At 42.7% G+C, this 17,939-nt stretch overlaps 1 protein-coding gene across 2 annotated transcripts in view; it reads right to left on the bottom strand.

The window, feature by feature from the left end:
* UBAC2 (UBA domain containing 2) overlaps window positions 1-3,997 on the bottom strand; it is a 161,900-nt gene extending 157,903 nt beyond the window's left edge. For both annotated transcript variants that reach the window (XM_084880289.1, XM_084880288.1), the window contains exon 1: window positions 3,862-3,997. In XM_084880289.1, the coding sequence (XP_084736415.1) occupies window positions 3,862-3,892 (31 nt within the window). In that variant the 5' untranslated portion in view covers window positions 3,893-3,997. The remainder of the gene's footprint in view (window positions 1-3,861) is intronic.
* Window positions 3,998-17,939: the final 13,942 nt, after the last annotated feature.

Below are 17,939 nucleotides of genomic sequence, written 5' to 3' on the forward strand. Positions count from 1 at the left end.
TTCAGAGAGGAAGGGAGAGGGAGAGATAGAAACATCAATGATGAAGAGAGAACCATTGATTGGTTGCCTCCTGCACACCCCACACGGGGGATCAAGCTTGCAACCCAGGCATATATCCTGACTTGGAATCGAACCATGACCTCCTGGTTCATAGGCGAAGGCTCAACCACTGAGCCACACCAGCCAGGCGCTTCATTCTTTTAGATTGGAGGAAAGAAACAAAGTTTGTATATCTGACAAACTCATCCCTCGAAAATCAGCACAAGTTAACACCTACAGTGGGAAGTCTTCTTTAAATTTGTTAAAGTGTAGATATATGAACAACTTAGGGAGGGAGTAGGTCTAGATAATAGTCTTTTATTTTTTGGACAGGTTAAGAGTGAGATGGGTAGAGACATGGAATAGTCTTGAGGATAGGGATGAAAAAGGAAGAGCATAGGGAGATGAACAAATCCCAATTAACTGAGCAATCATGCCAATGACTCAGTTCAGAGTCACCATTGATTAATATGAGGTTTTGCTAGGTGAGCATAGCAGGACAGCAGCAACAAGTCTCTGAGTCTTGATGAAAATTATATGTTTCAGACTAGCTATGAAAATGCCAGAAGTGAGCTGTAAACTGGAGACAGGCGATCACAAACTGTCAGAGTCATTGTGATGAAAGATAATGACAAAGTTGTTTTATTTATAACAAAAGAGAGCAAATCAAAAGGCCCTTCCCTGGATTTATTGTCCTTGTGGCCCCTGCTTTCTGTAGTACCTCAGAAATGCCCTGCTATGCCTGTTTCAAAGTGTTTGTGCTTGAAATTCCCTTTCTGCAAAACACATGTTTTCAACAAACTAATATAACTGGCTCCTTCTCACCATTGGGGTCTCGGCACCTTCCCAGTTATCTTCTGACCACAAATGCTAAAGCAGAAGTCTACCATAACCTGTCCCTGCCATTACCTTCTTATTTTCTTCATGGCACTTATCACTATGTGAAATCACATGGATTATTTATTAACCTATTTGATGTTGGTCTCCTTTATCCTGCTTACCACTTCATCCTGTGTACACACACACAGGGTGGCTTGTATGGGTACTCAACAGACACTCATGGAATGAATAAATGAACCAGGGGAGCAAATGTAACCCTAAAATACCATTGCCTACTAGTCACACAACTAGTGGGAAATATGGAGGTAGTAGGAAATGGCAGGGATTTTTCTCTCAAAAAGAGAATGTTGCCGAAACCGGTTTGGCTCAATGGATAGAGAGTCGGCTTGGGGACTGAAAGGTCCCGGGTTCGATTCCGGTCAAGAGCATGTACCTTGGTTGCGGGCATATCCCCAGTAGGGGGTGTGCAAGAGGCAGCTGATTGATGACTCTCTCTCATCGATGTTTCTAACTCTCTATCTCTCTCCCTTCCTCTCTGTACAAAATCAATAAAATATATTTATAAAAAAAAGAAAAAAGAGAGAGAATGTTATTCACTACCCATGGGGCAAGGGTAGGTAGGTTATTCAGATCTCTGACTTACCAAAGAGCCACACTTCTTACCTAAAGGATATCACTTCCCTCTAGGGGGGTAACCTTGCAAAGAAATATTTTAAAGCAGGCTAACTGCTTGCACCCAGACGTGCCAAAAGACCACTCCTGGAAAAACTGTGCCTTCATTCCATTTTAAGCACTGTAAACACTAGGACCAAGACTTGTTCAACGTTGCATTCCCAGCATCTAGTAGTTTTTGACCCAAGGGGATACCCAGAATGTTTGTTAAATAAGCACTGAAGACATGATCTTCTGAGGAATGGCCATCCCATCACCTCCTCCGCTGTGGATAAACGTATTTTAGAAACCGGGCAAGACAGCTAAGGAGCCCTCGGCCTAGGCCGCTCCCTGGGCAGCAGTTTGGCTCCTAGAATTCAATACTCATCCATCCTGTGCCACAGGTAATCAAGTATTACTTTCCCCCAGAGTCACCATGTATCACATTGGTGTATACTTGGCCAATATAATGATTAATACAATATAGTAACCAATAATGGGATTTCACTTGCCTCTTTAATTTTTTTTATATGTATTTTGGTCAGCCAGGAAGGATAGCTCAAAATACTGAAAGAACTAACATTGAAGAATTCTACCATTAATTTTATATTCACCAGTGTATGGCTCACCATGGGACCCCAGGAAAATCGTATCACCCTCCTGACTCTCAGTTTCATCAACAGCCATAATGTTCTTTATTCAAAAGGTAGCTCGGAGAAAATTAATCAGCTAGCATTTTGTTGTAATGTACTCTGAGGCCAATGCTTGAAAGATTCCTTAAATCAAATTAATTATGAAACAAAGGAAATCATAATTAAGTCCACTTCAAAACCTGAGAATTTGAGAAGTGGGAAATATTTAAAATTATGCCTGTGGCTCTGATTCTAACTCACCCTCACACTAAGACATGTATTTGATTCTAACTCACCCTCATACTAAGACATGTATTCTCAAAAAAAAAAAAAAAAAAGATTTCTAACATTGACCACAAACCTTTAATATTTGTAAATGTCAACTGCTCTGTACTCTGGCAAGATTAACTTTACATGTATAAAATTACAAAGTACTAACGGTGACAAGCAATTGCAAAATTATACCTGCTCAAGCAGTTCAGTGCTGCTGTTATCAGTGCCTCATCTCAGTGCTGTGTAGTTAACATACAGGCCGCCTTACCAAAAGCCAATTCATTAAACTATTTCAGAGAGAAACAGTTTAAAAGGCTATGTGTACTGCTCAGCCCTCTGCTGACCACAGCTGACACTCAGGTAAAGTATCAGAACATCATCAAGCCACAAGATCCACGCTTTCCTACCACACGACCTTCTAACTTCCTTCCACTTTTAAAAGTACTTTCCTACTGACAATTCTCGAGGAAAAGGGGAGTGGTGGATGCGGAAAGAGACTGAACATAAACTGTGCACCTATGGATGAGGACAATGGGGGGTGGGGAAAGGGCAGAGGGTGGGGTGGGAACTTGGTGAAGGGGCTAAGAAATGAGGAACCTTTGTAATAATATGAACAATAAAGATTAATAAAAAATAAAAATAAAAAAAGTACTTTTCTCTGTAAGTGAGACCCAAAGGTTTGGGAACGGCTGTACTAGTTCATAAAGCGCTCTTAAGTTTTAAAAAGGCAAAGAAAAAGAAAGAAAGAAAAAAAAAAGACCTTTTACTTATTCATGTTCAATTCTGCAAACATTCTTTTTTTTCTTTCCACTTTTTAAATGATGCGGCTGTTTTTATTGGTCACCATTTGGGGAATCATTCATCTCTTAGTGAGACTGAGGAAGAGGGACACCTAAGGGAAACTGACAGTCAGTTCCTGGACAGAGGTTGGAATTCACATCTGGGGGAGAGCCAGTTGGTCCCACTCGAGCCTCAATGAATGGAGCAAAGGTGACGGGGAAGGAAGGGGGGGGGGACAGGCTTCCAGCATCGCCTCCCCCTGGGCGGCAGCTTCTCCTTCCAGCCTGACATCTGCCCCGCTGGGGACGCAGGGCCGGGCCGGGGGGCCACCGGCACCCCGGACGGCCGACCCCCGGCAGCCCCGGAGCACCTGAGCATCGCACCGGGGGCGCGTCGGTGGGAGGCCGGGCCGGCGAAGGGACCACGGGACCAGGTCCCCGCTCGCCTTTCCAAGCTGAAGCGAGGGCGCTGCCTCTCCCACGGGGCCAGGAACCATCCAGGTGTGTGGGCGCCGGGATGGAGGATCGGCCCCCAACCAAACCTCCAGCAACCCCGAGGGGCCCCCGCTGCCTCCAGCCTCCTCAAGGAGGTGCGCAGAGCGGGGGCGTGCAGGGGACAAGCCAGCATGGCGGCGGCGGGTACTCACAGAGCCCACTGGAGCCGGTGCTGAGGAACATGGTCCCGCTGGACCCCGAGCCCCCGCGGGGGGACTAGGGGGAGGGGAAGCCGAGGTGGAGAGACTGGCGACCGCGCAGGCGCACTCCCAGCGGCGGGGGGTGTGGAGGGGTGGGGGGCGGGCGGCAAATCCGGCAACTGGATTCCACTTCAGGAGCCTCCTGCGCAGAGCGCATGCGTGGCCAGTGGGGCGCTCCGCTCCGCTCCGTCCGCCCCGCTCCCTTCCTGTTCGCGAAGGGAAGTGCGTCCGCGGAGAGACAGGATCCACCTCTCCAGGTTTTCTCGATGGCTGTGGGCGCCCTTTGGAAAAGGAACGGGATGGCGTGGGCGGGGCGAAGGTGGAACTCCTGGGAGCCGCTCACCAGTGCTCACCTCCGCCTTCTCGCCCGCCGGGTGGGTCCGCCAGGGCAACGGATTCCTCCTGACCTCGGCCTGGACAGGGCGCCCAGCGAGTTCTGCGCATGCTCAGTCATTCCTAGGCAGCTCCCCCAAGCTCTTCCCGTTATCAATTATTTGTGTGAGAGGGACCCCAAGACCCTAAGGTTTGAGAACGGCTGTAATAGTTCATAAAGCGCTCTGAAGTTTTAAAAAGGCAAAGAAAAAAAGAGCTTTTACTTATTCATGTTCAATTCTGCCCCCCACTTTTTAAATTATTCAGCTGTTTTATTTGTTACCACTTTGGGAATTATTGCATATCTTATGTCCACAATGCTTCTGATCAATGAATATTTAGGCACCTAAGGTTGACTGCTTTGATAGCGTTAAACATTGATGAAACATATATTTTCACAGCAACAATTCTAACATTTGTACAAATAATAAGAGATCTATTTCTCTAATCATCTAGAAAAATAAAAGCAACAGTGAGAGGGTGACATAAATACCAAATAAGTTTCAGTTACTAGGTGGATCATTTTCGAGTGCCAGGTTTTTTGTTCTTTTGTGTGTGTTTTTTAATGTGAATATTATGTTAATTTATATTATCTATTACCACTTTAAAAAGAAGAATATTTGAGCAAGAAACAATGTAGAGCCTGACCAGTGTGGCTCAGTGGTTGAGCATGGACCTATGAACTAGAAGGTCACTGTTCTATTCCCAGTGTGGGGTCTGCAAGAGGCAGCCGATCAATGATTCTCTCTCATCATTGATGTTCTGTTTCTTTCTCTCTCTTTCTCTCTCTCTCTTCTCTCTCTCTCTTTCTCTCCCCCTCTCCCTCCCTCTCTGAAATCAACAAAAAATATATTTAGTAGAAAAAAAACACAATGTGCATTAGACCTGAAGCATGTTTTCAGATTATGTTGTAATTTCCAGAGCATCTTTATAAAATATTATGGATGGTACATGTTTTTTAATATACTCCTCCACAGACAAATCACATAGTTTGATTTTATACAAAATATATCCAGAGATCCAAGCTTAAGTGATTCTACATTACACATTTGTTTTCACAGTTTAGTATCTCTTAAAGCAAGAGCTGCCTTACAATTGATGGCATGTCACTGTGATTGGCAGCAATTTTTTTTTCCTTTTTACAATCAACGTGATCTTTTTTTTTCTTTTTATTAAATTAATTGAGGTGACATTGATTATAAGATTATACAGGTTGCAAATGTGCAATTCTATGATATTCGATCTTCCATTTCATTGTCTGTTTCAATCTCTTTTTATTTTTTTAAATTAAATCTTTACTGCTGAAAGTATTACATATGTTCCCTTTCTCTCTCCTCCTCCCCCCATTGAGCTCTTCTAGCCCTCCCCACCCCAGACCTTCACACCCTGTTGTCTGTGTCCACAGGTTATGCATATATGCATACAAGTGCTTTGTTTGATCCCTTCCCATCCAACCATCTTATCCTCCCTCATCTTCCCTCTGAGATTCAACAGTCTGTTCTATGCATCTGTCTCTGGATCTTTTATCCATCAGTTTATTGTGTTCATTAGATTCCACATATGAGTGATATCAAATGATGGTTGTCTCTCTGACTGGCTTATTTCGCTCAGCATAGCACTCTCCAAACATTCTGAAAAACTAAATGTATGATAATATGATAAGCACACCTTATTTGAAAGTATTTTCAATGATCCAGATCTTGAGTGTATATCTACATCTAGATTAAATGAATATTTCATTTTAAAAAAAATGGAGTTTGCAAAGGTAGAAACTTCAGAGATTTGAGGAAAGTTTGAAAATCATAGTACTTTCCCTGAAATGTTTCTCTTAAATCAAATCTGAAAAATATAAGGTATCATTTTGTATAGAATAGCACAAATAATAGCAGTTTAATCCAAACAATAGCAGAGAAAGTTTTACCAGCTGTAAGTTACTATTACAATAGTAAGAGAGGTAAGTGTTTTCTTCTATTCTGTTGAGCATTAACATTGTTTTGTTTTGTTTTTTCTATTTCTTTTTTTTTTATTATTCAATCTTTATTGTTCATATTATTACAAAGGTTCCTCATTTCTTCCCCCCTCCACCAGGTTCCCACCCCACCCTCCGCCCCCTCCCCATCCTCCATTGTCCTCATCCATAGGTGCAGTTTATGTTCAGTCTCTTCCTCCCTCCCTTTCCCCGATAGTAAATCCCTTTTCAGATAGTAAATCAGTTACTTAGCATTTTCTCATATCAATAATACCTCCACATGCCCAATGATACATTTCACACAAAAGACATTTCCAAATAGGTCAACCAGCCTCATCCAGGCCCCACCCAAGGCACTCACAGATCAACACCCCAGCCCTATACTAACTCAACACATCCAGATCTAAGCCTTCATTACTTGATTCAGCAGACCCTCAAGTTCCCACAAAAGTTTCCAGCCATGTCTGAGAGGCAGCCGTGGGGCAGGGGCAGGCGAGGAGCGAGCTGTTCCGGGCCTGGATGCTCCGGGCCTGGCCTCTGTTGCTCTGGTTCGTTCCACAACTAGCTGCTCCGGGTCTGGTCACTGCCGCTCCCGACCTAGTTGCTCTGGACTTGGCTGCTGCTGCTCCGGGCCTGGCCGCACCCGACCCGGCTGCTCTGGGCCCAGCCTGTTGAGCATTAACATTGTATAAGAAATCCAAGGAGGTAGAAAATAAGCTATGAAATAATCTACAATTAGGAGAATGTTTGTTACAAGTGAATGCAAGTAAACTGTATGATAATGAACTTTGCTGACCACAAATGTAAAAGTCATAGGAATAAAAACATTGAACAGAAAATTGTTTTCCATACATACAGACAATGGATACTAAAAGTTGTGAAAGTGTGATAACTTTACAGGAAAACTTTTTCTTTTTCTATAGCACTGAACAGATGGAGCAGCAACCATAGTCAGCTAGTGAGAAAAGTAACAACAGCCATGTTTGCAAGTAATTAAGTTATTAACACCCTCAGCCACCAAAAATTTTAGTGCAAAGCCCACAAATCAATGGATATCAGTACTAATAATAAAATTAAAATGTATGCATTTTATAAAAGATCATTTTGTAATCTTTGCTGTGACTTTAGAAGGAGTTTGCTTTATTCTACATATGGAAGTTAAATAGCATTCCAAAGAAAATAGTTTTTAAATATTTAATGTATTCTTTAATACTGAGATACAGAATTTGTTTCAATCAATAAAAATTAAATAGTGATAGCAAAATATTACAAAGTGATTTGATACATATTCCACATGTATTAGAAATATTAAATGAAGTCCTTAGATTACAAGCAAATGATATTGATATTATTAAAGAAGATTATCGCGAGATTTTTCAACAAATTTGCATCATTTTAAGAGCTTTCTTGGCCAGAATTTTTATAGTTGTTTTATCTGTAGCAGATAAAACTAGATGTAAGTTACTGGTTTTGAATTATATTGCTAATTTTGATGCCATTTAAAAACATACAGTGATTAGACCTAAAGATCAGTGTGGATTTATAATATCAGATTAGTTTAATACACTTGAAAATTATGCAACATATTAGTCAATGTTTGCAAAAAATGTTAATTGTGATAAAATATGATTTGGGTGACAAAATGTATCATTTAATCTAATTACAAAAAGGTTTTAATTTGCCTAAGATTTTCATTCATCTTTTTTTTAACATGGGAGCTACATTATTTAATACTAGAGGCCGATTGCATGAAATTCATACACGAGGGTGGAGGTTCCCTCAGCTCCGCCTGCACCTCTTGCAGTCTGGAACCCCTGTGGAATCAGACCTAAACCGGATTGTCAGACATCCCTCTCACAATCCGGGACTGCTGGCTCCTAACTGCTGGCCTGCCTGCCTGATTGCCCCTAATCATTCACCTGCCTACCAGATCTCCCCTAACTGTTCACCTGCCTGCCTGATCACCCCTAACTGCCTCCGGAAGGATGTCCAGAATGACATTTGGAAGGTCATTTGGCTGTCTGGTCTAATTAGCATATTATGCTTTTATTATTATAGACTAGAGGCCTGGTGCACAAAAATTCATGCACTGGGGGGTCCCTAAGACCTACCTGTCTCCTCTCACAGTCTGGGAGCCCTCAGGGGATGTCCTACTGATAACTTATATATATGTGGTCAGCCACAGTCTGGCCTCCCTCTGCAGAAAGCAACCGGGCTGATCAGGGGAAGGTGACGCCCCCATCATGCCTCTGCTGCTGCCACTGCTGGCTGTGGCTGCCTGAGCCTTGGCCCTTGTAGCCACCACAGCTTGCCTGAGCCTCTGGCTGCCCTGGGCAGCAGAGCTGCCATCCTCGGCTTGCCTGAGCCTCAGGCAGCCGCTTCGGCTTTGTCCAGAAAGACGTCTGCTCTAATTAACATATTACCCTTTTATTAGTATAGATAGTATTTCCAACTGCATATTTAGTGAAAAGGATTTAGTGCAGTGAAGCAATTCCTGCAAAACCAACAAAATGTAACAGAACATTTGAGATTTCTTTTATCAGAATCAGAACCTCATTAAACCTCATCAATCAAAAATTTAAAAATATTTTAGATTATCATCATATGTTTTAGTTTGGGTCTCCCCAAGAGCAGACTCTAAGACAAAGTTTCAAGTTTTCTGGGAGTGGTCCTAAGAAAGACCAGTGTGAGAATGGGGAAGTGAGACAGGGAAAGGAAAGATGAAAGACAGTAGAGCTGAATTGTCAAACAGATTCAGCGCTAACTGTGGGTAACTGGAGCCAGTGCCCAGCATCATGCCACCGGAGGGCAAGGCAGCTGGAGTATATATATTGTATATATATATACTGGCTCCTATCAATCATTGAGGGTTACCCTCAAGCAGTACAATTTCCCCTCACTTTCACCCCCCTCCCCCCCTCCTCCCCCCTCATGTGCGTGGACAGAGGCTCTGGTAGCAGGGCAAGCCCACAGGCAAAGAGCTGCAGTTGGGAAGTATGCCCTGACTCAAAGGATGAGGCAGGGTGCTGACAGTATCGCCTGCACCATGCTGCCTATGGTTTTCATAGCAGAACGAGAAGGCTATGCTGAGAAAATTACATGTGGAAATTATGGTTTGGGGATTTTTTTTTAGAGAAGTGATGGGGCCTGTTTGTATTTTGTTGTTCAGTCTTCCTCCAGGACCCACCTTAGAAGCCCACCCTATCATTTCTCTAGGGTTTTTCCTTCTGATCCATCTCTGTTTCCTATCACATGTCAAAGGATGTGGTCTCCAGGGTCTATGTTCTAGAGATGGAGCATATGTGCTGGGATTTCAGAACAGAAGATCCGTTTTCTGTCAAACTTTGTCACTACCCCTTGGAAACATGGGGAAGTATTTTTAAACCACTCAGCTGGAGCTTGTCACATTAATGAGACAATCACACTTCCCCATCTTCTTCACCCTGACCATCTGCTCTTTCTTGGAGGCCAAGTTAAAGTTACTTCTCTTTCTCATGTCACATACAAACATGTCTGGTATGTTGGCACCACTTCCCCATGTACTCACTTATCTTACACTAATTTGTATTCTGGTCTTTCATTTTTCTATACATCCTTTGTGGTATCACTTCAGATATTCTTACTTGTTTTATATACAAACTAAGATATATGTTTAGGTGGATGCATGCATTGTCTCCTAGTGTAGTCTGAACACCTTACAGATCAAAATATGTGTTATTTTTTTTATCCAAAGTAAGGGTGTTATATTGCTTATTTAAATTATGTATAGCGTGTTTTCCTTGAGTTTCATTTAAGATATTAGAGGCAGAATTAAAGAATATTAAATTATAAAAAGGAGAGTTATAAAAAGGAGAGTTGGGTCTCCTAGGATTGAGAACCATTAGACTAGATCAGTGGTCGGCAAACTCTTTAGTCAACAGTCAAATATCAACAGTACAACAATTGAAATTTCTTTTGAGAGCCAAAGTTTTTAAACTTAAACTTCTTCTAACACCACTTCTTCAAAATAGACTTGTCCAGGCCATGGTATTTTGTGAAAGAGCCACACTCAAGGGGCCAAAGAGCCACACATGGCTCTCGAGCCACAGTTTGCTGACCGCTGGACTACATAATATGCCATTTATGCATGCATAGATTTGACAAACTAATGAAAATAAAGACAATGCAATAGCCTAATGAAAATAAAGACAATGCAATCTTAGATAATCTTCAGGATTTATAATGAAAATATGACAATGCAATTTAGATAATCTTCAGGATTTACCTATCAGATGTATAAGACATTTCCTTATACCTTGTTTTAGACATATGATATATAAATAGGAGACACAGAAGCTTTTAATTATCTCAGTATGGCCATACATATTCCATAACACTGAACATTGCTCAGAATATTTACAATTGCACACAAATAGAATTATTCCATCCCTTATTCAGTTCTATTTTCCAAGAGTAATTTTGATCCAGTGGACAGGATCTTGCTACAGTAATGAATGTGGAATGGATTCTTAGCCTTCCAGTGTGGTGTGTCAATATTACATTCCTCATTTCCTGGCCCTTCCATATTGTTTAAACAAATTGAATACACCCCATAGCAGAGGATAGTGGATGTAATACTACTAGTTTGTGGGATTTGGGTGCAAATCCCATCTCTCAATTTGAGGGGTGAAGGAAGCATGGGGAAGAAATAGGGAAGTGAGATAGGAAAGAGAGTGGGTCAAAAATGAGTGGGTAACAGCTCTGGGCACCTAGTGTTACCAGCCAGGGGCCAGCCTGGAGCAGGTCTGCCTTGGGTCAGCCTCTAGAGTGTGAGGCCTTGACTTTGTGTAGGAAAGATTTCACACCACAAGTCCAGAAGGGTCTGAGAGTATGTTTAGTAATGCTGGGGACAGGGAAACAAAGGAAGAGATTAAGGGGCCGGGGGGGGGGGGGGGGGGGGGGGGGGGGGGCGGGGAGAACAGCAGGGGGGAGCCTAGGCAGTGCTCTGCTTCAGAATGTTATAGAAGTGAGCCAGGGCAGGGGCTGCTGCTAGCACATTGGGAAGTGAAGGTCACAGTGATAGAAGTGACTAAAGGGGGTGCTCTAGCTCACCAGGAAGTCAGAGGAAAGGGGGTCTTAGAGACAGGATCAGGGGGTGAGCACAGGTTGAGCTGCCACTTCCCACTGGCTGCAAGTCTCCTGGAGACCATTCGAAATAAAAAGTTCAAGCTCAGAAAGGGGCATGGGTGTGCTCTAAAGGAGCCCACAGTGAGTCTTTGCTCTGAGGGCTTTTAATCCTGCCCTTCCAAGCCCCCCACAGGTGAGAGTCTTAGGAGAGGTTTTCAGTAGAATATTTATCAGCTTTCCAGATGCATTTTTAATATGCTGATGCGTCAAAGTGAGCATATAAAGGAATTTTGGATTATTCTTTGGTCTGTTTTATTTCTATTTTTGGTCTTTAATAGAGTTTTTGTTATTTGTTCCCAACTTCATCTGTCCTTGGGTTTATTTATTTGGGCACAAATTGCATTAATTTGGTCTTCGTTCTCTATTTTCCCAGGCCAGGGTGATTTAAGCTACATATTTTCTGGTTAGGGAGGAGGGTATACACCATTTGCTCTCAATGTCCTTGGTTAGGGGAGATAAGGTCTTGCAAGCTGCCCGAACTGTTTAGCCTTGTTTAATTCTCTTGCTTCAGTTTCCCCATTCCACTTGCCCAGGAATCTTCCTAACTTCATACTGTCCTGCTACTCTAGAGCCCTCTAAAAGACTGAGCAGAACAAAACCTCAAAACTATCTCACCAATGGGCAAGGAAGCTGAGCTCTTTGCCTACCAACTTCCTTCCCTCATCCAGAGAAAGCCCGCAGGCAGAGGGGGTGGTTGTATGAAAAATTGTCCTGCAAAAGCAAGCTGACCTCCAGGGTTGGTGAAGAGGGCATGGTTGGGACACCAACAATATCTACTGAAAGTGGAAAGAAAGAAGTGAGTCCAAATTGCCAAGTCCTCTTATCCACTTGGTCCCAGGGAAGAACATTTTTGTGGAGCCAGCATTTTCCTCTTTTTGATGGATGTGGCTAGCATCAATACTATATTCGTGACTTCTTTTTGGATCATGACAAAACAGCTTTCCTTAAGAAGACCTCAACTGAAGAGGGAATTCTGCCAGCAGATGGCCTTCAGAATCAACCACAATTATCAGCTCTTCCCCTAGTCTCCAGGCTGCTGGTCAACCTTGCAGATTTTGGACTGCAGGCCACCATAATTACATAAGCCAATTCCATAAAGATAAACTATAGATAGATATGGAGAGATAGATAATCACATAGTAAATATATAGTTATACATTCTCCTGATTCTATTTCTCTGGAGAACCCTAATACACCATCCCATCCCCTTCCAAGAACCAATAACCTGACTCAGAATGCCAGATTCATCAGCTCCCTTGCAGACAGATGTTCCTTGTCCCGTTGCCATATGCCCTGACAGACACTCCCTGTTGCTGGTTGTACCACTTCCCTGATCATGTGTGCAGCCTGCCTAACTAGACTTGCCCTCAGCCTTTTACAGTGGTCATTCAGATCTGCTTCTGCAACATAAGACCTTTGTATTAGTCATGTTTGTTTGTTTGTTTATTTTTCTATTTATTTTCTATACTTCATGCTGCTTTCACATACCAGGGCCTGGAGAGACTCCAGGGCTAGCTGATTTCTAGGGATAGTAAACAACTTGCCTGTGAACATGCCTTTCATATACAGATCAACCAATCCAGGGCCCGGGCCCCCAGCTGCCTCCTTTATCTCTCGAACATCAAGCCAGTATGCCTCTGCCCTGAATCTCTCAGAGCCAGGTCCCAGACAATGAGAGATCACCTTTATAGCTCAGAGCCCATGGAAATTATTCAAACTATTTAATCCTTAACTTGCTTAAATTTGTCTACCCCTCCTCACTCATTCAATCCTGCAAAAACCACAACAAAGGCTCTGAGCCATGCTCTCACCTCACTTCTGCCTCCTGACTGACCTGGTGCTTCCCCATATGACCCTGTGTGGCCTGGCCTGCTTCCTCCTCTTGGGAACTATAGTTAGTAAACTTTTCTTCAAAGACAGTTGTTTCCACGTCACTCATCACACCATACCTGATTGAAACAAATCCCAGGTACAATTCAAGACAATTCCATCTCCCTCCCTACCCTCTCACCCTCCACTCGCCTTCCCCTTCCAAGAATGGACACAGGATTTCCAAAAGCATTGTACAATAAATTATGTTCTGGGAAAGTCTCAGAAAACCTGCTGATAGAGCTGCATAAACAGGGGGATTTAACATTCTCTTTTATGTTGTTTCAGCAATAAATATATATAAACTGAGGTTGGTTAAACAGCGAGGTGATTGTTCTGATTTGGCAATTATATATGTCCTTACGCCGGCTGGAATTGGAGTATTTATTTATAAGTAAATTATTCAGTAATGAGAGCCCATCAATGGCCAAAAAGAAATGAAAGAATAACCATCTGGGTTTTCTGAACCAGCTGATAGCAGTCTGTCCTCATGTGCAGGCCAAGCAGGTTTTACAAAGAGCACACATGCCAGGCTGACAGACTGGCACTCAGGTGGACCCTGCTTGAGGAAACCAGACTCCAAGGAGGAAGGTATACCCACAGTAGTGGTGGGATCCTGATACTGACCTTGGACAGTCCCTGCGGCCATATGTCCCTGTGGCTGAGTAATGTTTAATGCACCACTGCCTTTGTGCTCCTGCCATTCTGCCCACAAAAACATGCCCTTCGTGGGTTATAACCCTGACTTCTGGTGCTCATGCCCTTATTTTATTCCCTTATGGTTGCTTGATGTAATATGCTTAACCAAACCTGCTCTACCAGTTACTAGAACATCTGTTTAATATCCTTCTGATTTGTTATTCACTTTGAAGTGAATTTTTCAAACACCATCAGCTCCTTATCTCCAGGTTAAATATTTCTGTAACTTTTCAATCCTTTTATATTTTTACTAGTAGCCCTGGGCACGAATCCATGCACCAGTAGCTCTCTGCCGGCCTCCTGTAGCTCTCCACCCACTGCCCCGCCCTCCTGAATCTTCCTCCACCCTCCTCTTCCTCCCCTCCCACCCTACATAGCTTGCTGCCCTGCCCTCTCCTGTAGCTTTTTGCTGCCAGCTTGTAGTTTGCTGCCCCACCCTCCTGCAGATCTGTGATCTAGTCGTTATGCAGTTGGTCTTTACGCCTCAAGGCTTGGTCGTTACACCTCAAGGCATAATGGATAATTAGCATATTCCTCTCTTATTATATAGGTTTCTGTTTTTGAATACTCTCCAATTTTCCATATTATTCTTATACCATGGAGTTTAAGTGGTATGTAAATAGAGGCATTAAATATCATTAATCATGATGTATTTGTGAAAATAATTGACAAGGCTGAATTTCTTACTCCAGATTTCCTAAAGCCAAGTGTTGGTTTGATAAGGAAAACAAACCCCCTGGATTTTTAAGATAAAAAGTTTCATTTTAAAAAGTATTCCAATAAATTCACAGCAGAACAACATTTCCACCAATAGTTTATATCAATTCCAGCTAACAGCTCATCATGCCAGTAATGAACATGCCAAGGCCTTCATCAACAACTAGAGGCCCAGTGCACAAAATTTGTGCACAAAATTCGTGCATGGGTGTCCCTCAGTCTAGCCTGCACCCTCTCCAATTAGGGACTCCTCAAGGGGTGTCCAACTGCCCGTTTAGGATGGGGTCTAAACGGGCAGTCAGACATCTCTCTCACAGTCCAGGACTGCTAACTCCCAACTGCTCGCCTGCCTGCCTTCCTGATTGCCCCTAACCACTTCAGCCTGCCAGCCTGATCACTCGATCACTCCCTAACCACTCCCCTGCCAGCCTGATTGACACCTAACTGCTTTCCTGCTGGCCTGATTGCCCCTAACTGCCCTCCCCTGCAGGCCTGGTTGCCCCCAATTGCCCTCCCCTGCCAACCTGGTCACCCCTAACTTCCCTCCCTTGTCATCCTGACCACCCTTAACTGCCCTCCCCTGCAAGCCTGGTTGCCCCAAACTGCCCTCCTCTGCTGGCCCAGTCACCCCTAACTGCCCTCCCCTGCAGGCCATTTTGTGGTGATCATCTTGTGTCCACATGGGGGTAGCCATCTTTTACCACATGGGGGCAGCCATCTTGTGTGTTGGAGTGATGGTCAATTATATAATTCTATTTAAAATAAATTATTCATATTATATATGATTCTATTTAAAAGAAATTATTCATATACTATTACCATATAGTATATGTTTGTTATCACCTTAAAATGTGAACACGAATGTGCTGTATACATTAAATATAAATAGGTAATTGTCTTCAGTGTTTTTTATGGCACCTTGATCTATTGTTAGAATTAAACAATTCTAGGCATCTACCTTATTTAACTTCTTGGGGAGCTAGGGTAGTGTAGTGTGGTGGTGAAATGCTCAGAGCCTGAAAAATGGCTTCAAATCCTTGCTAGTGTAAACCTCCAAGTAGGTCTGCCTAACTTCTGGGTACCTCATTTCCTCATTCATAAACAAGGAATGACAGTATTAATAATAACTGCCTCTAGGAATCTTTTAAGCATTAAATTAATTAATTCATTTTTTAAAAAAGACACTAAGGCCCTAGCTGGTTTGACTCAGTGGATAGAGCATTGACCTGTGGACTGAAGGGTCCCGAGTTTGATTCCAGTCAAGGGCACATGCCCAGATTTCGGGCTCTGGGGACATGCAGGAGGCAACTGATCAATGATTCTCTCTCATCACTGACCTGCAGGATTGGGCCGAACCTGGCTCTCTGACATCCCTTGAGAGGTTCCGGATTGCGAGAGGACGCATGCCAGGCCAAGGGACTCCACTGGTGCACAATCAAGGCCAGGGAAGGATGTGGGAGGTTTGCCAGCCGGAGCAGGACTGCGGAAGTGCTCCAGGGCATGCCTGGCCTGTCTTGCTCAGTCCCGATCAGCCAGACCCCAGCAGCAATGATGAGAGAGAATCATTTGGATATGTTTCTATCTGTCTCTCCCTCTCCCTTCCTTTCTGAAGTCAATAAAAATACATATATATATATTTTTTAAAAACACTAAGAAAAAATTCCTGCCCATAGTAAGTTCTTTTATTATTATCATTTTAGCAACTATACTCTGATCATTGTCAAGGAGGTTCAAACAGTTCTCAATATCAAGTCTGTCTATTTGTGCCATAACACTCATGAGACAGTTTGTTCCTAAAGTAATGATTAGAAATAAAGAACCAGAAGAATGATCATGCAATTTAATTAAGGACACGAAATGCAGGTTCTGGCGTAGTCCCGCCAGATGCTGATTCCCTGGGAGCTGAGCTGGGCCTCCATAGTGTCCCCAGGATATGCTGAAGCACAGAGGAGAAAAGATTCATTCTCTCTCCTTCACCTTGCAGAATCTATCTTTGCTCTGTTTATCACTGCAGCTACTCTCACTGGCCTGAGGTTCCAATGAGCCATCACTGAGGGAAGCAGGCTGGGTATAAGCAATCAAAAGACATACTTAGCTGGCATGTTAATCATCCAGTAGGGGGTGTGCAGGAGGCAGCTGATCGATGTTTCTAACTCTCTTTCCCTCTCCCTTCCTCTCTATAAAAAAATCAATAAAAAAAATATATTAAAAAAAATACAGGGTTGCTTGACTAATCTTTCATTTTCCAACTATCCAAGCAGTTAAATGGCTTCAGCATATCATTAGTATATTACACTTTGATTGGTTGAATGGATGACCAGACACTTAGCATATTAGGCTTTTATTATATAGGATAATGTTACTATAACATTTATACTGTCTTCTGAAAAGCATTGCAATAGCATTTTTGGATATGTATCAATCTAATCTTGCATTCAGTGAATTAAACATACTAATTAAGAAAAATAATAAAAAAACAAACATTTTTAGTAAACAGTATTTTTTAGAAAGGCTTTCAATTTACAAAAAAAAAATTGAAAAGATAATACAAAGAGTTCCCATAAACCCTACCCCTAGTTTTTCTTGTTATCAATATCTTATCTATAATAATAAAAGTGTAATATGCTAATTAGACAGGACATCCTTCCAGACGAAGTCAGGACTGCAGACATGGGATCAAGGCATCTGCCTTGCCTGTGAGGGAGGGATCCAGGCAGCTGCTGTGGCTGCAAAGGCCTACTCTTGCATGAATTTCCTGCATCGGGCCCCTAGTTGTATTATATTTTCTAATTAATAAACCAATACTGGCCCATTATTATTAATTAAAGTCCATACTTGATTCAGATTTCCTTAGTTTTTACCTGCTGTGCTCTTTCTGTTTTGGGATCCCACGTTGGGCACCACATTGCATTTTAGTTGTCATGTCTATAGGCGCCTCTTGGCTGTGACAGTTTTTCAGACCTTCCTTGCTTTTGAGGAGTCCCGGTCAGGTATTGTGTATATTTTGTAGGGCATTCCTTTATCGGAACTTGTCTAATGTTTTTCTCATGATATGATTGAGATTATAGGTTGTTGGAAGACCACAAAGGTAAAATACAATTTTCATCACATCATATCAAATGTGCATACTATCAACCTGACTCATCACTGCTTATGTTGACCTTGAATTCCTGGCTCAGGCAGTGTTAGTCAGATTTCTTTCCTGTAAAATGACTGCCTCCCTCCCCCTATACTGTCC

This window comes from Pipistrellus hanaki (assembly GCF_964339955.1).
Source record: "Pipistrellus hanaki genome assembly, chromosome: 3".
In the NCBI taxonomy this organism is placed as follows: Eukaryota; Metazoa; Chordata; class Mammalia; order Chiroptera; family Vespertilionidae; genus Pipistrellus; species Pipistrellus hanaki.